The sequence below is a fragment of the Plectropomus leopardus genome, chromosome 2, assembly GCF_026936395.1.
Source record: "Plectropomus leopardus strain MGB_pleo_1.0 chromosome 2, ASM2693639v1, whole genome shotgun sequence".
Lineage (NCBI taxonomy): Eukaryota > Metazoa > Chordata > Actinopteri > Perciformes > Serranidae > Plectropomus > Plectropomus leopardus.
The window spans coordinates 13,036,319-13,062,493 of record NC_142177.1 but is presented as its reverse complement, the minus strand read 5'-3'; the positions used below and the strand labels follow the sequence as shown (position 1 = coordinate 13,062,493).

The 26,175-nt window shown below is 41.9% G+C and overlaps 3 protein-coding genes across 8 annotated transcripts in view; all 3 read left to right on the top strand.

The window, feature by feature from the left end:
- The first annotated feature begins 1,131 nt into the window (after positions 1 to 1,131).
- On the top strand, positions 1,132 to 5,428 carry LOC121954066 (keratin, type I cytoskeletal 18-like). Of its 2 annotated transcripts, none has more exons than XR_006106540.2 (7): positions 1,132 to 1,672; positions 2,982 to 3,064; positions 3,786 to 3,942; positions 4,045 to 4,209; positions 4,295 to 4,420; positions 4,690 to 4,974; positions 5,121 to 5,428. XR_006106540.2 is itself a non-coding variant. In XM_042501390.2 (7 exons), the coding sequence occupies exons 1-7, from the start codon at positions 1,220 to 1,222 to the stop codon at positions 5,158 to 5,160; spliced, it is 1,245 nt and encodes a 414-aa protein (XP_042357324.1). In that variant the 5' UTR covers positions 1,133 to 1,219; the 3' UTR covers positions 5,161 to 5,428. The 2 variants fall into 2 exon arrangements, 1 of the variants encoding a protein (XP_042357324.1); XM_042501390.2 differs by having other exon boundaries at positions 1,133 to 1,672; positions 4,690 to 4,910.
- Positions 5,429 to 6,686: 1,258 nt separating this feature from the next.
- On the top strand, positions 6,687 to 17,767 carry eif4ba (eukaryotic translation initiation factor 4Ba). 4 transcript variants are annotated; one of them, XM_042501366.2, is made up of 15 exons: positions 6,687 to 6,836; positions 8,811 to 8,951; positions 9,998 to 10,203; positions 11,471 to 11,587; positions 11,840 to 11,894; positions 12,040 to 12,186; positions 12,609 to 12,740; positions 12,948 to 13,112; positions 13,423 to 13,681; positions 14,059 to 14,147; positions 14,548 to 14,809; positions 14,949 to 14,977; positions 16,562 to 16,691; positions 17,115 to 17,187; positions 17,482 to 17,767. In XM_042501366.2, exons 1-15 carry the CDS (start codon positions 6,824 to 6,826, stop codon positions 17,557 to 17,559), a joined length of 1,896 nt encoding a protein of 631 aa, XP_042357300.1. In that variant the 5' UTR covers positions 6,687 to 6,823; the 3' UTR covers positions 17,560 to 17,767. The 4 variants fall into 4 exon arrangements, with proteins under 4 accessions (XP_042357300.1, XP_087941697.1, XP_087941694.1 ...); XM_088085571.1 differs by lacking the exon at positions 16,562 to 16,691; XM_088085568.1 differs by lacking the exon at positions 17,115 to 17,187.
- A 2,106-nt stretch (positions 17,768 to 19,873) lies between these two features.
- The window catches only part of LOC121954012 (tensin-2-like), a 41,394-nt gene continuing 35,092 nt past the window's right edge, over positions 19,874 to 26,175 (top strand). For both annotated transcript variants that reach the window (XM_042501327.2, XM_042501320.2), the window contains exons 1-2: positions 19,874 to 20,001; positions 22,206 to 23,217. In XM_042501327.2, coding sequence (XP_042357261.2) covers positions 23,095 to 23,217 — 123 coding nt within the window. In that variant the 5' untranslated portion in view covers positions 19,874 to 20,001; positions 22,206 to 23,094. The remainder of the gene's footprint in view (positions 20,002 to 22,205; positions 23,218 to 26,175) is intronic.

The following is a 26,175-nucleotide window of genomic DNA, read 5'->3' as shown; positions in this document are numbered from 1 at the left end:
TAGTTACTCCCCAAAATGGTTGACCACTTCATTGTTTTTTGATTGCATTTTTTCCCCCTGTGGTTCACAAAGAGTCAAGGAAAAAGGGCAGTTTTCAATGATACCAAAGGTACTTCTCATGACACGCCTGATAAGGTCTAAAAGATAACTGCTCTCATCAACAGAGCTGGTTTGAGCAGATAATCGCCTGCAGTATGATAAGTGAATGAGGGCATCTTTTCTTTCCTTTGACTGCATGTCCTTTAAACAATGTGCTATTGGGTTACTTTTCTTTCTTTTCTTTGGGTTGGTACTTTGTTTTCAGGTCTTGTGGGTATATTTGAAGCTTGGGTGTCCTTGGGTTTCCTTTTACAGTATGGCAGATTCATTGTTCATGCTTTTCAACCTATTGTCTGTGCTGAAACATGATTGTGATTAAACTGTTTATCAGTAAATCTGTTCAGTTGTCTCTGTCTGCAGCTACTATGGTAAACAATTCATTGCTGCTAGTTAATTCTGGACTTTCAGAGTATAAACCACTTAACAAATAAGGTCCCCTACCCCCTCTGTTTTCACTTCAACTTTAAGAATCAGTGCTGCAGCTGCTGCACAGTATCTTACTGACAGTTTAGTCAAGATAGGAAGGTAGTCAAAATCAGTTTATTTTGGAACATGGCTGCCCACAAACTTAGAAAATATGCAGCAAATGGCTACCATTATGCCTTTTATGGGCAAACCAAAGGAATGCATGTTTACAGAGTAAATCTCATCTGGGAATGAATATTCTACCCTTTAACTTTTAGTTTTAATTCTATTCCATTTTTTTCTGGCCAGAGCATTTACTGTAACTTAGACAGCATGTCTGTTACTGCTTTCTCTCTTTTGTTTTAAATTGTCTCTACCGGCTTTGTCTGTTCAGATGTGAAGGCTTATTAGTGTTTTTTCAACAACAAAAAAATACCATACACATTTCCTTGGAGACAGAAAATACATTGTTAAAAAAAAGGGAACATGTGGGTGAATCAGAGCACGAGAGAACAAGGGAGGGGGAGCAGGAAAGGAGGACTGGGGGGGATGTTAAAGTAGGCAGGGTCTGAGAGACCAGCTGTGATTGAGGGAGAGCAGCAAGAGTATAAGTTCCCAACTTCCCGTTGCCAGCGTCACTTTCTAAGCCGGCCAGCAGCGAGTCTCCACGTCTCATCTTTCATCTCATTCTCTGCTGTGTCTCAGCTTCTCCAAAATGAGCTACAGAAAATCCACCATTCAGCAGATACCTTCTTCCCACATCTCCTTCACCCGCTCTGCACCCCAGCAGCGTGCTGCCAGCACTTATGGCGGTGCTGGTGGATCTGGTGTCCGCATTTCCTCTGTCTCCACATCTTCTCTGCGGCCTGGTGCCCCCTCCTCCTCTGCCTCTTCCTTCAGGGTGAGTGGAATGGGTGGTGGTATAGGCTCAGGTTTTGGTGCGTCAATGGCAAATGGTGGTGGTGCTGGTGCTGGGATCATGGGCAATGAGAGGGGAGCCATGCAGAACCTCAACGACCGCCTGGCCAACTACCTGGCGACGGTGAGGAACCTGGAACAGGCCAATAAGGAGCTGGAGATTAAGATCAAGGAGGCTCTGGAGAGGGGAGGGCCCGACATGAGAGACTACAGCAAGTATGAACCCATCATAGAAGACCTGCGAAAACAGGTAAGTGTGTTAATGTATAATGATCATTCAAATGAAAAGTGAGAAGTTAAGGATGAAAAATTGTTGAAAATCGGGAAACTGTGGTTGTTGGTGGTTTGATTCACCAATATGAGACATAATGCAATAATTGAGGTGTTTAAAAGCTTTACAAATGCTTAATGGGGCCTCTACTGTGTTAATTCATGAGTGCATGTGATGGCAATCATCTTTACATACTGTTTTAAATGTAGACCTGCCTGTGTTAACATTGTAAATTTATAAATGTTATTCTTGAAATGGGCAGCATTTCCTTTGTAGGTTATCAAATTTCACACAAGAGAATGAAGGGTGTGGTTGCTACGCTCAGACCCTCCTCCCATAAATCTAGTTTGTGCCACAAACTGTTGGGAACTTCCTCTGATGAATCACCAGCATGTGGGCATTATCACGAGAGAAAAGCTCTCAAAGAAGCCTTTCCAAATGGTCTGGCTTGCAAATGATTCTGCAAGCATTCTCTAGTGTAGGAGGGCCTCAATGTGAAACAGATGTGTGGTAATGACACACACACACACAAAGGATCTCAAACTGCCAGCATGAGAGTGTATGCACACACACACACACAGAGAGAGAGAGAGAGAGAGAGAGAGAGAGAGAGAGAGATGTGTGTGCGCACACTGGTTGGATAACAATCAGCTCCAGTCTGTGGAGTCAAATGTCACATTCTTCTACAGACTCCAGATCTTCAGTGTCACATAATGGCACATTGATGGTGGCACTTTGTCTCTCTGGACACCTAAAGGCACAAGTATTTCCTCTTTTCATCTGACACACAACACAGTGTATAAACTCACAAACACACTCACGCATTAAGAATTTTTTGCAGCCTCTGCACACACAAACACATACAGTGATATATACAAAGGCAATGACAGGCGGAGACAGTGCAGCTGGATGAAAATTGGAGAGAGGAAAAATCTCTCTGTATGAGTTATTCAGACAGGAAACCCATTTGTTCCAACAATGCTAAAACAAACCAGATTCTGATTTGGCACAAGAACATCCTCTTTTCCTGTCCCTCAGTTTGTGGTTCCTCTTTTTACTGAATGTTACTATGGATTCAGTCATGTTGTGGCCCTGGCGTGTAATCTGACTCTGTTGTTACATAAGGGAAATAGTGATTCAAATCATATGTTTCATTCTGTAGCTGTGTGAAACACTGCTGTCTTACAGCACCTAATGAAAGCAACGTTGAAGATGGAGGCTTCTGGTGAAACAGTTGTGTTCTTTCTAACCAGTGAAAACACTTTGATGAATTTTTTTTTCTTTGCAGATCTTTGACAAGATTGTGGACAATGCTCGTTTTGTGCTCCAGATTGACAATGCCCGTCTTGCTGCTGATGACTTCAAAGTAAAGTATGTTGTTTTAAAGTGAATCGCAGTAATTTATTTATTATATATTAGGCTTACACATCCTATTCAAAGACAGGCTGTGGTGTAAAAGTTATAGACTTTGCAAATATAATGCAGATTTTGTACACTGCATTTAGTTTAATATCTTAAAATCTAATAGAAAGGGATTTACGCAACATCTGAAACGCTTCTTTGAAACTTCTGTTATGCCCTGTAGGCCTGTTAAGTAATCCAACCATGTAGTGCATAACACCTGCAAAATGCCACCTTGGACGTAGGTCAGGGGGCCCCATAGCCATCACTCTCTTCACTCAAATTAATGCGTACCAACGAGACAGAGACTCAAAATGACCATAAAAGACAGAAGAAAAGAAAACAAGGAGTTGCAAAAACTAAAAGACACAAAAAAAGGGGCAAAACATCCATATAGAGACACCAATAACAACAAAGACACATAAAACAATGACATGGACAAACAAATCCACAAAAACATAATAACTACTAAGAGACACAAAACAACAAAAAAGGCAAAACTACCTCAAAGGCTTTGTGCCTTGCTCCCATATGTAGGAGAGGTGGTTGGGCTTTTTGCATTTTTGAGCCCAGGAGCCCACTTTCACATTATATGCTCATAATGGCATATTGTACCTTCAAACCACAAAGCACGGTGTTAATACAAGATGAGTGTGTCTGTAATGGAGTTTATGTCTGTGCACTCCTACAGGTACGACAATGAGATGGCAATCCGCCAGTCTGTGGAGGCTGACATTGCTGGGCTGAAGAGAGTCATAGATGACACCAACATGACCAGGATGAACATCGAGAGTGAGATTGAAGCTGTGAAGGAGGAGCTTGCCTTCCTCAAGAGGAACCATGAGAATGTGAGATCACAGTGCATCCAGATTACACTTTCTTATTGGAGCAGTGGCTTACAAGTCTCCTGAATGTGTTCGCTCATTTCTCTCTTTGCGTTGGTATCATAGGAGGTGATGGAGCTGAGGAATCAGATCTCCCAGTCAGGCGTGCAAGTGGACGTTGATGCTCCCAAAGGTCAGGATCTGGCCCAGATCATGGAGGACGTGAGAGGAAACTACGAGAAGATAGCCATGAAGAACGCGGAGGACCTGAAACGGTGGCATGAGAATCAGGTGATGCAGTGTGAGAAAGGGTTATCCTTTATAAGAGTGGCTGTATTTTTTGCTGCCTAACACCCTTTTCCCATCTGTCTGTCAGATTGCGGATGTGCAGGTCGAGGTATCACAGAACACAGAAGCTCTCCAGGGAGCCCAGATGGAGAGGGGTGACTTATCCCGACAGATACAGACTCTGGAAATTGAACTTGCATCTCAACAGAGCTTAGTAAGCATGCATTTTACAAACATATGCTTTATAATCTGTTTTTAAAAATCACATCAATAGCTTTAAGTTCTTGTTGCAATATTTGACATTAAAATATTGCAATCACTGCACAACACCTACCCCAAATTTTGTCATATATTTTTGTAAAACAACAAAAATTTCCCAAGTAATAATTTTTCAAAAAGTTTTGAATTTTTCTACATTAGACTTACCGACCAAAAAACATATTTGGCACACCTTTTCATTCTTCCTTTTCAATCCTTTATCAGAAAGCCTCCCTTGAGGACACATTACGCAACACAGAGCAGCGAAACAACATGGAAATGGAGAAGTACAACAACCTGATTATCTGCCTGGAAGAGGAGCTGACCAAGTTGCGCGCAAACATCCAGCAACAGACCCAAGACTACCAGACGCTGCTCAACATGAAGATGAAACTTGAGGCTGAGATCGCCACTTACAAGGGTCTGCTGGATGGTGGTGACTTCAAGTAAGGGTTAGGTGGAGGAGAAAAAAAAACAGATCCAAGCAAGGTGGTGGTGGTGGTGGTGGAGGTGAATACTTCAATCACTTGCTAGCATGGTTTGCATGGTCAAGTACAACTACATCATAGAGGGAGGCAGTAGCTACAGTCAGTTCACATGGCAAGTTCAACATGAATATTTTGAAAGTCAAAATGTTTCGTTTGTGTTTTGTACAGGCTCCAGGATGCACTGGATGAGCTGGCCGCAACGAGCTAATTTGGAAAAAAGAATCTGGGACCATCCCAACAACGAAAGCAGAGAAACCCACAACTATTCATTATGGAAAAAAATCCATGCTGGCCCAATTAACTAAAGCCAAATTTGATCCAAGATCACATACTGTGCAACCATAATTGATTTAAGCAATACTGAATAAAGGCATTCAGCCACAGCGCAGAGAATCAGGCAGGGCTATTTGAAATAAAACCATTGGCTGACCTAATATCAAAATAAAAATGAATAAAAAAACACTTGTTGACCCACAGATGTGGCTCTTGTGCCTTTGTTATCATTACACAATGTGAGAATATGCATGTTATGTTTTGTCATAAGGTATTGTCATATTTATTTCCCTTTTTGATTGAGAAGCATAAAGGAATGGCATAATATTATTGACAGATGATTATGTCATTTATCCTGACCACACCCTACAAAAGAATGACTGACTATTTACATGATTTGATTTTATTGCTGTCTTAATTATGAAAAATAATGTTACTATAATTGTTTGCCTGGTTTGCCATGTGCAAACCAGGCTGGATGCTTACAGCTGCCTTAATTTATTTTTGGCCACTAGGGGGCAGAAGAACTTAAAAACAAGCCAAGAGACATACTCCCTAAATATTATTGCCTTTAAAAAATGTGCAATATTATCTCACCTATTCACTCCAGTTTATTCTCACTCAGCTTCTCTTGTTCACAGCTTAATAGACTGGTTTATAAGATGAAGGCTGTCATTTAGAATACAGTGCATACTCTGCCGAGCTGAACATTTGAAAAATGTATTCTTTTAATCATGTTTTTCTCCAGTTTAATACTGCTACACTTTAAAGGTTTTTGTTCTTAATTTGGGTATTTCCATGTACTACTTTCTACATATATCAGAAATAGAATTGCATCTTTTTACTTCATTCATTTGACAGCTGTAGCTACTTGTTTCCAGACAAACATTTTGCATTAAGAAGCATATGATGAACTTGTAAAATAGGATACATTCTTTTAGAATAATTAAAGGTGTAAAATTAGCATGTTAGCCCCCATTTAAACATGAAAGTAGCAGAGGACTTTTATTTTTGATAAAATTCACACCATGCAAAAATTCATCATGCAGGAAGGATTTGATGCTCAAAATTATCTTTTGAAGAACCCCAAACCCCCCATTTCATATAATGGTTCCTCAGCTAACTCAACAGCCTACATTTACTCAAGTATTTGGGTCTCTCTTCTTTAAAAAAAAAATACATTTGAGTTGTTGTTTTTTTGTTGTTGTTGTTGTTGTTGTTTCCCCTCATGATTTTAGGAGTGTTTTTTGGTTTAAGTTTTTTTTTGGGTTATTTTAAGATTTGGCCGTATTGGGCCCTTTTCCTTTTAATAGGGTAGTTAAAGTACATTTCTCTGGTTATACTTACTTACTTTACTTAAGTAGGCCTTTCCTTTTAGACTTTTTCTTGTAACGGAGTATTGTCACAGGGTGGTATTAATACTTTTAATCAAGTAAGGGATCAGGATAGGACATGTCACTTTTTGGTAGATGTGGCTGAGGAGGCAAACAAGGGAGGAGATCATGGGGAGGAGACAGGCTCGTGAACGGCGAAGCGCGCTCCCGACAATAAACCTCTGACGCCTTCATCCGGGAACTACTACGAACTCGTTCTCCAACATGGCGGCGTCAGGTGAGGTTTATGAGGGTGAACGATCTGGGTCGGTTGGAGGGGATTTCAGCGGGTTATACCTCGATACAGTCAAACATATGCGGTTTTAGGATTGTTAATGCCTCGTCTTGTTGGTTGGCGTCGTTGTCCCGCGTGTAAAAATCGGTTCGTCGGTTGTTTTGGCCTGGTAAAGACGTAACTGCTGGAGGAAGGCGAATGAACGAAGCAGCGACTTGCACAATCTGAAAATTTAAACCTACATTTAATGCGGTATTTTCTCATGAAAACTGTTATTATAGTGTTTGGGTTGTCTGCTTCCGGGTTTACACGGTATTACGTGAGTTGGATATTGTGTGGCATGCTGCGAAAGGCTGCTAACTGCGTGCAGAGCTGGCACATTGTATCCCCGTAGCGGGGCTCGCCGTGGCGCTCAGAGCAGATAAGCATCGGGCGCAAGCGCGTTTCGTGGAGGAGGGGTTGGGCCGAGGAGTCCGGGCTGCCCGAGGAGTCTCCCCACGTGTGCAGCCTGCCTCCCTGGTGTCGGTGTTTGATGAAACGGGGCAGCTGGGCCTGTTTGGTCGCATGCTAAACACTTCCCTGGCAGCTTCACAACTTTGAGGCGTCCCATCCGGCCGGCCAAGTCCTGCTTCCATGATGGCGCACTTGGATCCTGGCGCTGCGACGTGCACTGCCACTAGGCCCTAAAACCTAGCTAGCTAAGCAGGGATACCTCCCCCGTCAGCACTCCTTTGCTGACTAAGCCCGCATAGGCATGAAGACAAAAGCGATCTGCGTAGATGACAAACAACTTGCGTGTTTGCACTGGCAGTGTTGGCCATTGTAGCTGATATGCTATTAGCAGAAGTCTGCCAAAAGTTATCCTTCCGCAGCTTCTAGCTTGCTAATGTCACATTAGTGCGGAGCGCTAAGAAATCTACGAAGCTGTCAGTATATTATTTTTTATTATTTGTTTCGTTTTGTTTGTTTATTTTAGACAGTCCAAGCAGTCGAGGCCAGTTAGGCCTGTTAATTGTAAACAATGACTTAGCATTATGCAGTGGGAAAGAGTTGTTAAGCGTCTGTTTTGCTCTCTGTATGTGTGCAGGTTTGTAGCGATGTGTGTAAAGAATGTCCTGACAGCTGGGATTTTCACAATAAAGCTCCCAGCCAGCTTTGTGGCTCCCCTCTTTTTGCTTCAGACCAAAACAAGCCCGACCTGCTCTATGAGTTGATCTGTGTGAAGCCCCCATGGGCTACTGGCAACTGTTTGCCTTTCAGATAGACACTATGAGGAATGTTCTGCGATGCAAATATGGCTCATTGATTCAGACTCCAAGTGATTCCTCGAAAATGCCGCAAACGTGGATCGGTGTTGTAAACATGTTACAACTAATGCACTTTCCACTGCAATCTTGGAGATGAACAAATGACGACGAGCCTTTTCTGACCCGTTGGACAGGCAGACAGCTCCCTGTGTGTTTATTTTCCATTAGGAAATTAAGTTAGGGTTTTTGTTATCACTCACACATTGCAGCTCTCTAACACTACAAATAGTGTTTGTCTGTGTAGAGATGCAGCTGTCCACATGAGTGGAGAGACAAACACACACAGAGACAAAAAAAACCCAGACAGTTATGTTGGTGTAGAAGAATGAATGTCTCAGTGGTGCAGCATTTCTCTACTTTAATATTGTGTCATTTTTTTGTTTGTTGTTAAAAATCATAGCTGAAATACAATAAAAGCTAGTGAAGCACACTGGCAAGAGTTTTGACACTATAATTATAATAAATTTACACACCACCTGTAACATCTGCTTTTCCCAAACTTGCAGTGTGATGTTTTTTTATTTCTTTTTTTTTTTACCATCTTTGAATTTCTAATATATCAGGTTTGTTAAAGAAAACCATGGTGTGTGGATAAAAGCTTTAAAGACTTCCTTGATGGACATGTTTCAGTCATGGTTGACAATGTACTCTGTGCTCATCTCCTTTCTAGCTAAGAAGAAGAATAAGAAGGGGAAGACCCTCACTTTGACTGACTTCCTGGCGGAGGACAGTGGAGGCAGTAATGTAGTCCCCAGCTACCCTGCCAAGTCTACTAGTTGGGCTGATGAGACTGATGACCTGGATGGAGATGGTGAGCACACACTAAAATTCACACATAAAGAATGTATTTTGCAAACCTCAAATCTGTCTTGCATTTTCCATTCAACATGAGTAAGATCAATATCACTCTTTTGCTAGGTTATCTTTTGGTTTAGTGGGGAGAAATAAAGATATGTTGAGGGTTGTAGTCACTGAATGTAAAATGAGCAAACGTGGTCTTGCTTCATTTATGTATGTGTTGTGGCAGAGCCGTATTGATTTTTTTTGTTTTTGCTTAAGTATATGGAAATAAAAAGGCCTAGGCAAATGCACAATGCAGTGTTTCCGACATAGTTCAAATCTGTGAGTGGTAGTAGCCGACCTGACATTTCTGTGTCACCTCTCTAAATGTACACGTTTTTAGGGGTCTGTGAATGCAGCGCAGACAGAACTTGAGTTCTTTTTTCCAGCAGCAGCAGTTTCAGGAGTCGGAGCCGCAAGGTGGATAATTAATCCATCAGTCCAGTTGGAGCCGATCAGATCAGAAACCCTGATGTAAACACAATACGATAGGAGGGTGATACTCATGCCCACTAGGCCCTTTAAATGCATGTTGCCAAGAATAGCTGTCTGGAACCCATGATACAAATATTTTAAAATGAATAAAGTCATGAAATACTTTCAGATGATGGCATAACTCCATTCTGCAAAAGTTCTGAAGGTTATTATTGAAGCTGTTCAGCCTGCAGAGCTGTTTTTTTCCCGTATAAGACTTGAATCTTGTGTTTGAGAGAGTGAGTGACAGGGAAAGAGATGCTGCATTATTGCGCGCAGCGTTACTTTAAGTTATTGAAAACTTATTCTGAACGCTGCTTTGTCACTTTGTGAAACCTGGTTTCTTGTTCTGGATGTTGATAAGTGACTAATCTCCATTAAGACTCTCTGTAACGAAGTCTTTCTTGCATGTCAGAATGCAAGAGCTCCATGAAATGAACGGCCTGGTCTAAAAGAGAAAATGATCGGTTGTTGCTCAATAACCGAAAGGTAGTTTTGGTTTAGTATTTACAAAAATAAATGTCTATCTTCTCATCCCTCCAGTCTCGACCTCGTGGCACACGGAGGAGGATTCATACCGGGCACCGCCCATTGACCGCTCCATCCTGCCCACAGCGCCTCGCTCAGCTCGTGAACCCAATATCGACCGGTCCCGCTTGCCCCGCAGCCCGCCTTACACGGCCTTCCTGGGCAACCTGCCCTATGATGTCACTGAAGACTCTATCAAAGATTTCTTCCGCGGCTTGGCAGTAGGTGTACCACACACACACACACACACACACACACATATGCATGCAAGGTCTGAAAGCAGTGTTTACACACTGCAGGAGCAGTGGAACTAGTGTGTGTTTAGTTGTAAAAAAAAAAAAAAAAAACAGGATACACAGGTCAACCTGGTTTCTCTTTGTATCTTCAGGTTTTGTTTGTTTTTATTTAGCCTAGCTTTGTAAAAGTGCTGTTTCGGTAACAGCAAAAGGATCTCAGTCATAAAACTTTGGCTGAAAAACTTTGAACTACTCAGCCAGCGCTGAAGTGTATCTGAAACACATACACACATTTTGATAATGAGGTCCTCTCATGCCTTTCTCATGTTCTCGTTTTATAAAGTCTCTTACCTTAAATCGGGACAACCTGTCAACCTGCATGTCATAAAATTAGTGTGAAAACTTAGCAAATTTGTCGATGTAGTCCTGATCTGTTATTTCTTTTTAGGTTCAGAAAATTTTAGATAAAACAATTTTGATCAAACGTTGGGTGTTAACGGTATTTTCATGGAGTCTAACGTAAGCTGGCACACTTGTTGCTCCAAATTCCACGTGTGCAATGTTACTGATGTTAACGCTCTGGGACTACTCATTTAACATTACTAATGAAGCCATTTTGCCATCAAGTACAACATAAGTTGAGCTCCTCACTAACTTAACACAAACATTAGATTGCTCCAATTTATTATGCTAAGGTAAAAGCAAAGCTATTCCTGTGAAAAATGATGTGAGTAAATGCAAGACAGGTGGCAACTTTGGTAAAGGTTTACTTAAGTATAACTGTGGTTTGTGAATTTAATGTTTTTATTTCAGAATGAGAGAGAACTTAGAGAGAGGGGCAGGTTTTAAAGCACTTTGAGACAGGTGTGAGATTTGAACTGATGCTCTCCATACATTACTTTTTCAGCAGTAAGATTTCATTAATTCTAGGGAGAGTTTCTCCCGATATCCTCGTGCTACAATCGACTGAATCCACATTTTAAATCTGATAATGAAAAAAAAATCTGCATGCCCCCAGACCTTGCTGCAGGGTTCACATCTTTGTTGCCGTTTTCACCCCTGATGAGTTGCCATCCCTGTAGACCAGAAATGAATGACACCTGTCCATCTTATCAACCCATTTATTCCATATTTTTGACTTGGATATTGCTCTGTGTTTCTCCTGATTTTTTTATGGGTGAACTAAACAGTGTTTGGTCCAGATCTGTGCATTCTCTGTTTTATGTTATTGTGTCGCCACCTTCATCACCAGATCAGTGCAGTGCGTCTCCCTCGAGAGCCCAGTAACCCAGAGAGGCTCAAGGGCTTTGGCTATGCTGAATTTGATGATGTGGACTCTCTCCTGAGGGCTCTGAGTCTCAATGAGGAGGTGAGGGGATGCAACAAGAACTGTTTTTGTCTTTCTGCATTGTATTTTAACACCTGGATCTGAACTAGAACAACTTAGTGTACAACGTAACCATTGTTGTACTGTACAATAAAAGCTTGTGTTAGAGTTTATTTATTGGCCTTGCTGTACAGAATGAACACTTTACTATAAAAGACCATCAGTTTCTTTTTCTCATAAAAAATAATACCAGAAATATGACTATTTGTCCTGTCTTTTTGTTCATGCCTACAGAATCTGGGAAACCGAAGGATCCGTGTTGATATTGCAGACCAGTCTAATGACAAAGGTACATTGCTAACTCCTTTGCTGGGACTTTTTCTGGCCACTATGACAACCTTTTTATCGTCAGTTAGCAAATGAAAATATGTCCCCAAAATTTCATATTCTAGAGTTAAACCTAAGATCTCCTATTCTTTTTCCTCACACCTCAGAGAGAGACAATGGACCTATGGGAGGACGAGACAGGGGTGGCCGGATGTCGGACATGGGTCCCGACAAGACAGACAGTGACTGGAGGGCCCGGCCCAGTGCAGATGCTGACGATGGGCCTCCCAGGAGAGATGATGCCTTTGGAGAGAGTGAGTCAGAGTTGGCTTTTTTTGTGCTTCAACATCTATATTTACTTCAGACATGATATCAGGATAATTTTCCGAGGAGCTTTGGACAGAAGGAAAACTATTTCTACATATCCATGGTTAGCAATCCAAATCTCACTTTGATAACATTGATACAACATTCATGTCCAAAGAGAATATCACTTGAAACAATTTGTTACACCAAGCTAACTATTCAAATTCACTCACTTTGCAAAATGTTTTTTCCTGATTTTGCTTTGGGGTGACGGCCTTTCAGTTGTAAACCATGTTAAAGTGCTTTTCGTGTTTTTATCCAGAATATTAACTTGACTGCAAATCTAGTGCATTTCTTCCCTCCAGGCTCTATTTGTTTCTGACACAGAATCAAGTTAACAAGCATCATTATTCTGTTACAATTCTTGCAGGATCACGGGACCGCTATGAGTCGGATCGTTACAGAGATGGGCCACGGCGGGACAATGACCGCTATGAAGGAGGAAGAGACCGCTACCGGGATCGTTACGATGACAGAGACCGCAGAGACTTCGATAGGGGAGGTGTGTTGTGCTTGTTTGGACCTTGTGTTCAGAGTCAGATCTACCTGGCTGTAACAGCAACTCTTTGCGTCCTGATCATAAAATCCCCAAAGTGTTCTTTAACATGTCCATCCTAATCACGTCATTGGCTTGCATGACTCCCTGATGGCTAGTTGATAAACTTCCATTTCCATGTCTAACGAGTCATCTCACTTGCCTGCCATCAAGGTTTTGACTCTCGTGGTGGTGGTGGAGGTCGTCGTGCCTTTGGCAGTGGCTTCCGCCGCGATTATGATGACAGTCGGGGTAGCAGTGATCGTTATGGTGACCGGGATCGTTATGGCGACCGTGACGAGCGGTATGAGAGGCGGGATGAGAGACGCGAGGAGAGAGGTGAGAGTACAACATAGAAATCGCCAGAATTATTTCACTGAACAAAGCAAATAAGGTTGTGAGTGTTGGTGTCTTCGTGCGTTACATTTGATGGTAATTTTGGTGTTCTTTATTTATCCCTCATTCAATTAATGTAAATGAAAAAATCATTTTCAAAGTTATGAATTATGCTGAGATATTTTCACATTTAGAGTCTGTTATTAAGCGTGTTTGTTTTTTGTCAAAGGGTTTGATTATGCTAACACCATCTCCAGATACTCACAGCCACACCACTCCATATTAATATTACATTTTCCTCTTCTTACACCAGCTCCTCAGCAGAGACCCAAGTTGAACCTTAAGCCCCGTAGCGTGCCCAAGGAGGAGGACGGTAGCGGTGGTGGAACTTCCCCAGCAGCGGCTCAGAGCTCTGGCAGCAGGGCCTCCTCCATCTTTGGTGCGGCCAAGCCGGTTGACACAGCAGCCAAGGAGAGGGAGGTGGAGGAGAGGCTGAAGAAACAGGAGGAGAGGCTGCAGAGGCAGCTGGAGGAGGACAAAGGCCGGGCACCCGAAAGAAAGATGCGAGACAGGTCAGCGGTTGACATTTATGGTCATGGTGTAGTTTTTGATGAGATGGTGACAACTAAACCTTTACTGTAGTTAGCATGTTTTGTTTTTTTATCATAGTTATAAACTCCTCGTGGGCAGACACGTTGAACTGAAGAATTTAGTGGGAAAATTCTGCTGCATTAAAATCACAGGGCAACAAGAATCTATATGATTATGTGTTCTGTGAAAAAAATAGTGTGTAGCCCCTCTTCTACTATTTTAGCTGTGTTTGGCCTAAGAGCTGCAGCGTCACATTGAAAGCAGTGCGATGTGAAGTCTGTCCATATTCTGAGAACTATCACCATTTTGGTCCCACTGGAGTATGCAGGCCTCTGTAAGCTTTTTCCGTTGTTTTCAGGGACCCAAGCTGGCGCCACGAAGAATCTCATACTGAGCGATCTCGCACAGGAAGCGAATCTTCACAGCATGGAAGTACTTCTGGAAGAGGTACTGTTGCATTTCACTTTCATAGAGCTTTGCTTCAGCAGTATGATTTCTCCTTTGAAACCTAAAGAGGCACTACAGCATTCATAAGTGGCTGTGTAACTTATTTTTCTGTCTGTCTTTCTACGTGAGACTTTAAATCAATACACAGTTATCACCACAGGACCTGTGTTCTATTTGTCCTATTAATCAAAATCAACTCAGTCTGTAATCTTTGATAAAACAGAAATCAAAGTTTTAATTTTTTGTACCCATTTAGTTAAAATATCTTCAGGGAAAAAAACGACAAATCCAAGACAAACTAATAATAGTGAACATCTCATCAAGTGGTAAAAGTGTTGAAAAATAATCTTAAGTGACATAAAGCATTAGGAAAAAACATGCTGTCCTTTTCATCCATCAGGTTCCCGGTGTCGAGATAGCGAGCGCTCTGGGGAGAATGAGGTGTTCAGTGGACGAGAAGGTGAGCCCTCCTCACCCGGGTCCTCCCCCCAGCCCCCCTCCACCAGTTCCTCCAAGGAGCCGCTGAAGGTGATGCCTGCACCTCCTCCAAAGGAGAACGCCTGGGCCAAGAGAAGCGCAGCCAGCACGGGCTCCAGCGAGGGTGATGGACGACCTCCGACCTCTCCTGTCTCCCCGAGTGGTTCAGCTCCTCCCAAGCTCAGGTGAGAACTCCTGCAGCACACTGCTCAGAAACAGCCATTTCAAAACATCTCACACCCAGAATTATCTTTCAAAGACTTTTAGAAAAGTGATTTTGATGCCCCTTTCTGACTGTTGTTACTTTCTCTTTGGTTCCTGAAGTTCTGCAGATGAAAGAGGATCTGAGAAAGGTAAGGCCTACTGACGACTTAGGGATTTCACCCAAACCAAACCAGAGTAGACTGTGAATAAAAGTGATCCAACCATAGCATCTGAAGAGGCCTCCACCACGACAAAGGAAGGGCATTCATGACAGCAGAAAGAACTTGCCGAAATCTGCAAAAATGTGCGACTTGAAGTCAACACGCTCATAAGCAACCCTTTGAGACAAAAAAGATCATACCACACAAAACAAAAAATTGTAGAAGGACGAAAATGAGACAGTGTAAGTGTTTTTTTTTAGATCCCTTCCACTACCGACTAAATTGCAAATTTTAGGACCAGTGTTAAAGCCATGTTATCTAAATCAGATTGGATTATGGTCTGTAAGGACCATTTTAGGACATTTTAGGACATCTCAAACTCTTCTTGTCAAGCTCGGTTCAGACTAGGCTCAGCTTTCTTTGACTTTGACTATTTTTGGCTTTCTGTGCTTTGAGCTAAAAGCTAATGCTAACATGCATGTGCACAACCATAAGATGTTAACATGCTAACAACGTGTAGTCTGGAGACATTGTAATGCTTGCTTGATCTCGAATAACTTATGTGAATTCACCACTTGTTTAGTAGTCCATCCAACAGTTAATAAGATATTTAACTCTGGACCAAAGTGTTTGATACAAAGACCAACTGGCACTGCCATCTCTTGAGCATTGTTGCTGGCCTGGCTAAAAAGTAAAAGTGTAATTTCTATTTATCTGGAAACCCTCCTATAAAGTTTCATCTTGGACTGTGGTCAACAGTCTACACAGTGTCCATGTTAATTGTGGATTTTTTTGGCAGCTTCAGTTAAGTGTGGCTGTAGCTGCAGAAAATTGCTATCTGAGGCCAGATTCAGACTCTTTTGAAGAGATTTCCTTTCGTGATCATTGATATGAAAATGGTTTAGAAACTCTTGTAGGCAACTTAGGTCTGCATTCTGTGAAGTCCATGAAAGGTCAAACGTGACATAGACAGGGTGTCAGTTCATTATGCAGCGCAAGTTATATGAGAGCTCCAGTGCTTTTGATCAAGACTGGATCATTTATATGAGGAGCATGAGCAGCTTTTATCCTTACCTATTACCCTACTTCATAACTGTATCATAATGGACACATTTGGCAAAATGAGGATGTCTCTGACAGGAGGTGGTCATAAACTCATAGTGTATTCATTACAAGGGGAGCACTGAAATATGTCTCACATTATTAGTCTCATTGTTGTACAAATAATCATTTCCACATGCCCCACAGTTCTGACTTTAAATATCAGGATCGGACTCGAGCAGTCTGGCCACAGTGTTTGCAGCGTTTCATTGGAACAGGACTTTTCTATTGTTTTGAAAACATTTGGAACAATTTAATGCCAAAATCAAATTTAAATCAAATGAGTAAAAACTGAAGAAGCTCGGCTTGCATTCAAATCAGTTGTGCACCTCTCATTTGGCCCTACATCAGTGACTAACACTTTTTGAATCCAACCCAGTGGCTTTTCATGCTGCAGTGTGTTGTGAGTGTAGTCTACTGTATGAAGTCCAACAACCTCCCTTCACTCGACTGTCTGGCTTCTCCTTTAAGATGAGAACAAGGCTGATGGTGTGCGTCGGGACCGGGGGCCCCCACGGGCACGAGGGGGGCCTGCAGGGCCTGGAGCAGGGCGGGGCCGAGGAGAGGGGCCCAACAGAGACCGAAGAAAGGAGGCAGACAGGTCAGCCACCCAAAGCTAGCCACTCCGAAGTTCCTAATGAGACAGGGAGGACATTTACTGGGCATCTGTAAAGAATGGCCTAAGCTCAGTTACACAACTGATGATGCAGACAGTTACATTCACTTTGATGCAGAACAGGAAATGATCAATTTGAGTGCCAAACTTCAACAGTACAACATAATTTGGACATTTCTAAATTTTATGTGAAACGTTTCTTCTAAAAATGAGAACTGAGCGTTGTGTGAACTGGATGCCAAGCAGCTTTGGATGTAAATTTTCAAATGATAAAAAATGAGCATAATTTGTGCTCCTGTAGTTTGTCTTTTTCAAGCCGTGTGTGTTTGAAGATTCACAGCAAGGGTCATCTCTTCAGCACTGAGGTCTATCAATAAATTTTAACCTCAGTGTTCGCTTTGATTGTAGAAGGGATAACAGAAGAGACCGAGACTCCAGACCACCCCCAGAGCCAAAGAAATTTGAAGAAACCCCAACCCCCGTAAGTCCTTCACTGCCAAGGATAAGTCAGACATTAACGTCACCGAAATTAATCTTCATCAAAAGGTTTCCATAAAGCCTACAGTTGTTTTTAGCAGTGCTCCCCCGCACATGATAGGTTTTAAAAACACCCTCCTTTATTTACAGTAGATAAACAGCCCATCATCAGTCATAAATTAGTTGTCCCTAATGTCAGTCCCTCTTTAGAACAATCTTTTCTATAATATGTGCTCTTATTTGTTGAGCATCCAAAGCAAAATGCACTGATCTAGATTCTGTTTTGTTGTGCCTTCAGAAGTTCAGCTCAGCCAGTAAGTACGCCGCTTTGCTAATGGATGGAGACCAAGGAGATGATGCAGAGGACGTAGAATAGAGAGCGAATAACGAGACGAGGCCCGAAAGTGCAAGAAGAGGAGAAAAACGACGTCCGCAGAAAAAAAAAAAAATCTCACATAGCTTATGAAAAAAACTTCTCACATGGACAAGGCTCCTGGGAGGACATCACTCCCTCCTTCCTTTCCTCCTGCAAACCTGTCCTTTACTTTCAAAACACCCTCCCTCCCCCGCCCCACCTTCAGGACTATTCAGCTTCTTAAGAATAGTCACATACTGGACTTGTTTTAAAATGGAAAAAAGGAGTAGCTGACACATGGAAAACTGATGGATAACATTGAATTAATTGTAATAAATAAATGGAAAAAGTGGGGGAAAAAATGAATTTGTATATTTGTGAATCACAGTTGTGGTAATGTTGGATGATATGACAGAAGATGTAGTTTACTAAGTGGAATCTGTTTTTTTTTAATTTTTAGCCATTTTTGAGTTATTGACTTGCATAATTCACAGATTAAATGCATAACTATTCATCATAAGCCCTTTTTATTCTTTAGTAAATAATTTAGTATTATAGAATTATTTTCAATAATTTTCTTAAATTCATTCATGAAAATTGGTGAAGAATATCCTGTCTTCCAATACCAGCAGTCATAAATCCTGAGACTGGTTACTAATTGAAAAAAAAAATGTTTGTCATTATGTGTACACCATTCAACAAAGTAGAGGACTGTGTCATACACTAAAGTATTGCAGGAGGGACTTGTATGTCTAAAGAAAAAACGCCGTTACAAGATTCTTACTCATAGAGAATCAATCAAGTGCCAATACTATTATGCCCAATCATTGTACTGACGTCTCTCTATCTCTACACCTTCTGACAAAATAATCAAATCAATTAAAGGCTCATAATGGTCGTTTCCAGCCATCTTAGAAATTCTCCACAGCTGTCTAAGTCATTCAGTCCTCCTGAAGTGAGGAAAACAAGTATTTGGGGAAAGTCTGGAGTTGCCTATAGCAGGATGTGACGAGTTACATGAGATTACATGAACCTGTCTTCCAATTTGCAATAAATTGGGGTCATTATGTGCATTGAAATAGTATGTCGTCATTGTTTATGGAAGCATTACTGGAGGAACTCAGGTCAAGGGCCAAAAGTAAAAATATTTTAAGGAACAGTTCACCCCAAAATCCAAAATACATATTTATCTTCTTTACTGTAATCCTATTTGCCAGTCCAAATTGTTTTTGTGTGAGCTGTTGAGTGTTGGATATATCAGCTGTAGAGATGTCTGCCTTTTCTCTAATGTACAGCTCGCATGCTTCCCTCCATGCAATAAAATGGTTTTCAAATGAATTTTCTGAAAAGAAGGCAGATATCTCTGATATCTCCATCACTGTGCAACTCACACTAAATAGCACTACAGGAGAGATGGAAAAACATATTTTTTTTACTTTGGGTTGAATTGTGCCTTTAACACAGATTTCGTGCTTGCCTTTTAAAGTGTTGTCTATATAAACATGATTAGGCCCTACATATTTAGGTGACAGCGTATTGTTATTTAAAAAAGAAAAATACCATGCAACTGTGTCAGTCATGTGATGGTGAATTTCATCATCAAGTGCATCCTTTTTATATGCAACGACAAAGTATATTCCTCTGCTTGGTGTGGTCTCCTGGTGTGGTCTGTGAGGATTTCTTCAGTCTAACCTCCTGCTGAGGGCCGCACTCCTGGTGACAGCTGGTCAGGATCCCGCTGAGCTTCACATCCCTCACACACCAACACACGCAAACAGAGGGCAACCACTTTGCAATAAAGTAGGACTCATTTAGATCCCTCAGCAGCAAGACTCTGTTTTCAGTGAACATCAACATACTAGAAATTGACAGGGGGGATGGTGACTGTTAGTAAGCATGTGTCAGTGTAGTATCAAAAATACTATTATAAAACAGTTCGTTCCAACCAAGCAATTTCATTGGTCGGGAGGCAGGTCCACAGTACACCAGCACCGGGACTTTTAACTCCTCGCGTATCACTCCGCTTTACAGGTGTGCAAAACAGTTAATTAGGCCTATATTAACAGTCGGTAGTTACCTAACATTACTGTAGATTGCAGTGTCCTTTAGCAGGGAGAAAAAAGTTGGTACAGCCAGTACATTGGTGGCAGCGGTGTTCTTCGACGAGCCACTGTGAGGGCTTTTCTGTGGACGTGTGGAGCCGTTAACCGTGCTGTTGTTTTTAGTTTAGCCGCCTCACTATAGCTAGCTGGCTAACCCCCGCATGGTGCTTCGAGGCTGTTCACAACTATGTTACGAACGTGGCGCGGAGACGAGGACCCTTTTAAACTCGGCACTGGGATGTTTGACAGCAGTCAGCCTCGGGGACTCAGCCCTTAATTGGCGACGGAAACGTTTCCTTTGCTGGGTGAGGCATCTGGAGGTGGCTGTCAGCGCGGGTGCGGGAGGCGGCGGAGACTGCAGGTACGAGCAGGTGAAGATTCTTCCTACCCGCCTCGGCAAGTCAAGAGGGACACACAACTTATCCCCCTAGAAACACAAGGATAATTGTACATGATAACTGCTCTGCGCATAACATTTAGACCTAACAAATTAAGTTTAAGACAGGAAAAAGTTTTGTGCTGCTGGGCAACAGCTATCACCGAACTATTTGTGTCGGCGGATAATTAGATAAACAAATCATTATCTGTTGTCCTGTACTACTTTTAATTAATAAATGACGCTTGTTGAACTGTCGTAGTCGACCGAATCATAGCTGTGATGATATACAATAGCCTACAACAGCACTCCCTCTCCTGTGATATTGCTTAAATATAGATTTATATGTTTTCATGAGAAATAATTTGACACATCATGAAGGATTTTGTGCGTGTTAAAGCTTGGTGATTGTCAGCGCTGTCTGCTTTTATAGGTGTTACAAACTGGTCCTGTCTTTGTTCAGTACACATTCATCGTTATGGGAAAAAAAATCCGCTCTTGGTTTTGTGAATTAATGAGAAAAACTTTATTCAGAAAAACAATTCATCAATTTTTTTTCTCAATTCTAACATAATATTATTATATTACAAAAAAAAAAACAGGGCAGTTTCTTTTTCTCAAGTGAGTACATCATGCTCTCTATTTTAGACTATACTGTTTTAGCGCTGTAACAATATATCAGTCTGGATTAATATAAATTCACTGGTCAATCCAAAATCATAGCATGTCAAAACACTGCGACAGTTTCATCTTTAACGTACACTTTTATTTTGAAATTCCCATGATATACTTTGTCACTATTTCTGTCCAAGCAAAACCCTCTTCAACTTTCAAATAGTGCTTGCAGCCTATCATCATACAGGCAACAATAGCAGCCAAGAAAAAAAAAACTGAGGATGTTTACTGATTGGTGAATCAAATTTAAAGACCATAATATCAGCAAATATTGTATAATTGTCTAAAGAATAAATATAATATTGTGTCATTATAAAACTTATGATTTACACCCCTATATTAATGTGGCCATTTAAGGAGCATAAATTGTGTGAGACAGGAAGATGCTGACTTGATGTGGGGAGAAGGTTTTTGCTCAGTTTTATCTGCATCTCTGTTAATGTTGGCACTGATATGGGAAATCATGTTTATATAAAGTCTTGAACCTGAATTCAGGAGGGGAAAAAAGGAAATCACACTACTATTTTATACTTTCAGTGTTTTGTTCTGTATGATCACAAAGGGTTCCTCTTCATTGTGAGGTTGCAAAGTGTATGTCCAGAGGTGGAATAACATTGGTACATTACTTTACTTAAGTACTGTAATCAATCACACTGAAGCACTTGTAATTTGCAGTAATATTTTCATTTCATTGCATTTTTTTACTTTGCCACATTTCAGCTGGTAATACTGTATAAAGTACTCTATTGTACAAAATAACTTTATTTCTTTTTTCACATTTTATAGGCTACACTTACTAAATTAAAGATCTGAATACTTATTCCAGCCCTGTTTCTGCAAAAGAGGGTTGCATGTTAGAGTTTAAATGTGTGTGTTTGTGCATCCACCCACCACCATGAGCCCCCACCCCTGCTGCCATATGAATCAGCAGCTGGTCCACACAGGAGGGTCCTTCCTTCCATTTCAAGCCACAACATGACTCAGGTTTGCGTCATTCAGGTCCCCAGACGATGTATCAAGTGAAATTCCTAATCAACTTTAAATACATGTAATCTGTCATGGTCAGCTACACTGTGTCTGCTGATGTCGTCACTGGAGCTGTAATACAGAGGCATCTGTGAAGCTGCTGAGAATTTTACTCATGCTGTTTTTAATGCATATTGATGATTTTGTCGCCTAATTAAGCTTGCAGCTACAGATTTGTCTCAGTTTAAATCAAGGAGCGCTTTGTATGATCTAACCAGAGGCCAAAAACATGGTTTTAGAAAGAGCTTATTGTTGGAGATTTTTCCCCTCACAACCCTAAAATCTCCAGCTTAAAGCAGTATTTTGTCTGGAGAACCCAGTTTGGGGAACTACAGTTATGTGTGTGTTACAGAGGGAGAGCTGGAGGAATTCAACAAGGGAAGAAGCAGATCTGAGATTTAAGCACAAAGCCTATCATTGTTTTCATTTTAATGGAGAGAAACTGAGGGAATAAAAGATATTAATGTGTCATGTGTCCTGTCAAACAGGGTCTCGGAGTTCATTACATCAAGCATTTTCACATCCAAGAAAGATGCAGAGATCCTGTTTACCAAAAACCCCAAACAACTCCTCTCAACAAGCTGACAGGAGGATGAAGTGGGATCAAGCCTACAACAGCATGTTCTCATGTGCAAAGTTACACAGAGGGATGACGTGTGTGAAAGAAGCTCTATCTAATCACTCCCCCATGAGGAAGAGGAGAGTGAGAGGGGGCCGAAGTTGAAGCCAAAGGAAAGGGGAAGGGCCTGACATCAACGAGCCAAAACAGCTGCCCACTTCTCCCCCATGGAGAGACAGCAAGAGGAGTCTGATGGAGCGAGAGAGAGAGAGAGAGAGAGAAGGGAAGACTGGAGGGTCTGTAAATGTGCAGAGGGAGAGAGCGGCACACGAGGCATTTGAGGGTCTGTAGAGGCGAAGGGAAGAGACGAAGGTATTGGCAAGTGGAAAGGGGGAAGGGAAGAGAGAGGTGGTGAGTGTGTGCTTGCATGCTTTGAGAGTGAGGAGAGCCAGGGAGCAAGGAACAGGGAAGAGTGTAAGAGGAGAGGAACTGTGCTTGGTGATACTTTTTGGAGGGGTGAAAGAAGGGTTGTAAGAAGAGAGGAGGGGGAAAAAGTCATCTGGGGTGGATTTCAAGGGAGGACAAGCTGTCAGAGAGAAGGGCAGAGGTGTGAGGAGTCACTGGGGGAAGAAGGAACATGTTGGAGAGGAAGACGTTAGCTGTCGCAGAAACATAAGGAGGCCCTCCAAAACATGAAGCGCTGAGAAGAGGAGGAGGAGAAGAAGAGGAGGACCTTTTGGAGGAAAGCACTTGTATGTTCAAAGAGCGATAAGGAGTTGAGGAAATTAAAGAGGCAAAAAGAGGTGTGTGCAGGAAGTATGGGGTGCATTCACAGCACAAGCGCCGTCAGGATGAAGAAACATGGACCTGATACTGACACAGGAGGAATCCCCATAAAGGCGGACCCTGAGGTGCATCCTGAGATCCTTCAACTTGCTGAGGTAAGTAAATAACTGCTCTTTGGGGACACATTTGGTTTGAACACGGCAGAAATGTCTTGCTAAAGGGAAAGAGCATCTTGATTTTGAGGATAAACAGAGCAAAAGGTTGATGAAACCAATGCATGATGATCCTGCATGTTAGGACACTTGTTTCAAAAAGCCATGAATACTGCTTAGGATTTGTCTTTGACTCAGCAGAGGAAGCTCAACTTTGTTTAATTGTTACACACTTCATTCAGCGCATGCTATCAACCAAAGGAATCCAAAGAATTACCAGTGTTTCCAAATTGGATGACTTCAAAGCATTTCTCTCTTACGAAATATTCCTCCTCTGTGTTTTTGCCAGCATTAAATAGAACAGAAACATCTCATGCCGCACATGCTCACATACCAAAGGATAAACATGTGTTTTGCAGGTCTCATTTAGACCTGCATTAGAAGCATGACTTGCACGCATTAATGAGACTTGTCCAAAGTTTGATTTTAATGGCCTCGTCATTTTGTCACTCCTACTGTGTACAATGAGATCACTGGCAATGGCCCTGAAAAAAATAGAAGGCAGTGGTGGATGACCCACTTGATCCCTCTTGATCATGCCTCTTGGGGGTCAAGAGGAAGTGGTATAAGTTACTGTCCGGTTCCGACTTGTCGTCTGCCTGGCTGCTGGCTCTATTTAGGAACATGTATGGATTTAGGAGCAACCACGTAAAGCCTGTGCAGGGCTTTTATAGAGACTTGGAATTAAAAAAAGGATCTGTTGGCTTTGCAGCAAGGGTGCACCAGAAAGTGTGCATTCTCTCTTGTCAGGGTAAATCACAGTCCAGTGTGTTGCATGTCAGAGTAAAATAACTAAAGTGAGAAAATGTATTTGAAGTTTTGTCACTTTATTTTCACACAGTGCTGCAAGTGAACTCCTGGATCTTGCTGGAACAAAAACATTACTCAGATCACATGTGGCTTCAAATCCCCTAAAGCCGGGATCGTGTGTGTCTGTCTGAATTTCTGTGTGTGTGTGTGTGTGTGTGTGTGTGTGTGTGTGTGTGTGTGTGTGTGTATGACTGTGCCAGATTATGATAACATAGTCCCAACTGAATGGGTGGACTCTGCAGTGGAGAGGAATGAAATATGTCATACATGCAAACAGTCCAGGAGTTCTTTATGTTATTTGTAGTGTCTGTTTTCTTTTCTCTGTCTCTGTCTCTTTCAAACATACACTCATTCCCGCACCTATTTTCAGCATTTTCATAGCTGTTTAGAGGTGACGGCCCCGACTCATGCAGGTTATAAATACCCTGCCAGAGCTAGAGCATACCCCTGGCTCACCACCTGCTCCCGTCCCTTCCTGAGTGGATCGTGTGTGTGTGTGTGTGTGTGTGTGTGTGTGTGTGTGTGTGTGTGTGTGTGTGTGTGTGTGTGTGTGTGTGTGTGTGTGTGTGTGTGTGTGTGCGTGCGTGCGTGCGTGCGTGCGTGCGTGCGTGCGTGCGTGCGTGCGTGTGTGTTACCCATAGCTTGAGGTTGTGGCTACTGCTCTCCGGCATGTCATCACCATTGAGGTGTCACTGAAAAAAACACTCTAGCAGACCAAGGCATTTAGTGCTGAGGGGGTGTGTCTTTGCACTCTGTATTCATTTACAGTGTGTGTTTGTGTGTGTGTGTGTGTGCATGTCTATCTTTGTGAGAACCAATTTGAATTTTAGACCATGAGAGTTAGGATATTTTGGTCAGTCATCACCTTGGGATAGACCTTCAAAGACCTTCGTTGTAAGGCTCATCAGCCGTAGAGTCTGTCTTCTCTTTATAGAGTAGATGCATGCCTTTTTCTATGCTGTGATACGGGGGGGTGGGGGTAGTTTGGTTTGCCTTGAGCAGCATAAGCCAAGTGTCCATCTCGTTCCACAATATTGGAGAGAAGGCAGACATCTCTATGGCCAATATCTCCAACACTCAGCAAGTCACACCCAAACAATGTAGAAGGTGAATAGCACTAAAGGTAAGAAGAAAAATATGCATTTTCGATTTGATCTGCCCCTTTAAGGTTAAGTTGGGGAGCTAGCAAATACATTATGTCAATGAGGGGCCTCCTCACAAGTAAAGGAGTACAGAGTTGCATGTGTGTGTTGCAGCTGCATATTTGTGCTGTTTGAATGAATCAGCACAATGTGTGCATTTCATAAAATGTTTGTTTCTGTGCATTCAGACACATAACCGAAATGTCTGAAACAAACTCAGCTTTAGAAAACTTTCTTGAGTTGTTTTGGAATAAAATTCTGCTGCTGCCGCTGCTGTTGTCCTCACAGTAATGAAAAGCGCATGCAGCCACAGTCATAAAGAAATCCATTATGCTTCTGTTTGTGCCTGACCCTCTCTTCATCTCCATGTTAGAAGTGGAGTGCTCTAGGCTCTCTGCAGTGGTCAGAGATGCTTGTAGAGTGACATAGGCTTTGGCTGCAAAAATCCAAGTGGGGTGGGGTTCTTTAATACTGCAATGCAATACTGCAACACTGCTGATAGTCACGGGAGCCTCTGGAGACTGAATGTCCCCTCAACCGTAGTTCCTTTTTATTGCTATCAAATGTACAACACCTGTACAGTGAAATGCAGTCCACATTTAGTCTAAATATTAAAAAAACAATCCTCAACAAAACCAGGCCTCTTGAAGGCTTAAAATGCTCAAAATTATAGCGCATAAAACAAATACTGTCAATGTGGTTGGATTCTAATTTTGTGTCAACCCTTACTATGCTTTCTCCTTCTACTGTTCTCTCGTGTGCTGATCAGGAGAAATGGAAATCAAAAACAACAGCTGAGAGAGAAGTCTAAAGGCAGAGACATTTTGTAAAAAGACACCCCCACGCTGTGAGATTTATGAGTCATTTAATTTGTCAGTTTTAAATTTAATGACTGCACTTTGATACCATTTGTCATTGTTTTGCAGATGATTAATATCACACAATTTCA

Coding starts and splice junctions, on each gene's coding strand:
- LOC121954066 (XM_042501390.2), top strand. CDS start 1,220: ATGAGCTACAGAAAATCCACCATTCAGCAGATACCTTCTTCCCACATC. Junction 1,673..2,981: donor TAGAAGACCTGCGAAAACAG/GTAAGTGTGTTA, acceptor TTTTCTTTGCAG/ATCTTTGACAAGATTGTGGA. Junction 3,065..3,785: donor GCTGATGACTTCAAAGTAAA/GTATGTTGTTTT, acceptor GCACTCCTACAG/GTACGACAATGAGATGGCAA.
- eif4ba (XM_042501366.2), top strand. Junction 12,187..12,608: donor AGATGATGCCTTTGGAGAGA/GTGAGTCAGAGT, acceptor CAATTCTTGCAG/GATCACGGGACCGCTATGAG. Junction 17,188..17,481: donor TTGAAGAAACCCCAACCCCC/GTAAGTCCTTCA, acceptor TTGTGCCTTCAG/AAGTTCAGCTCAGCCAGTAA.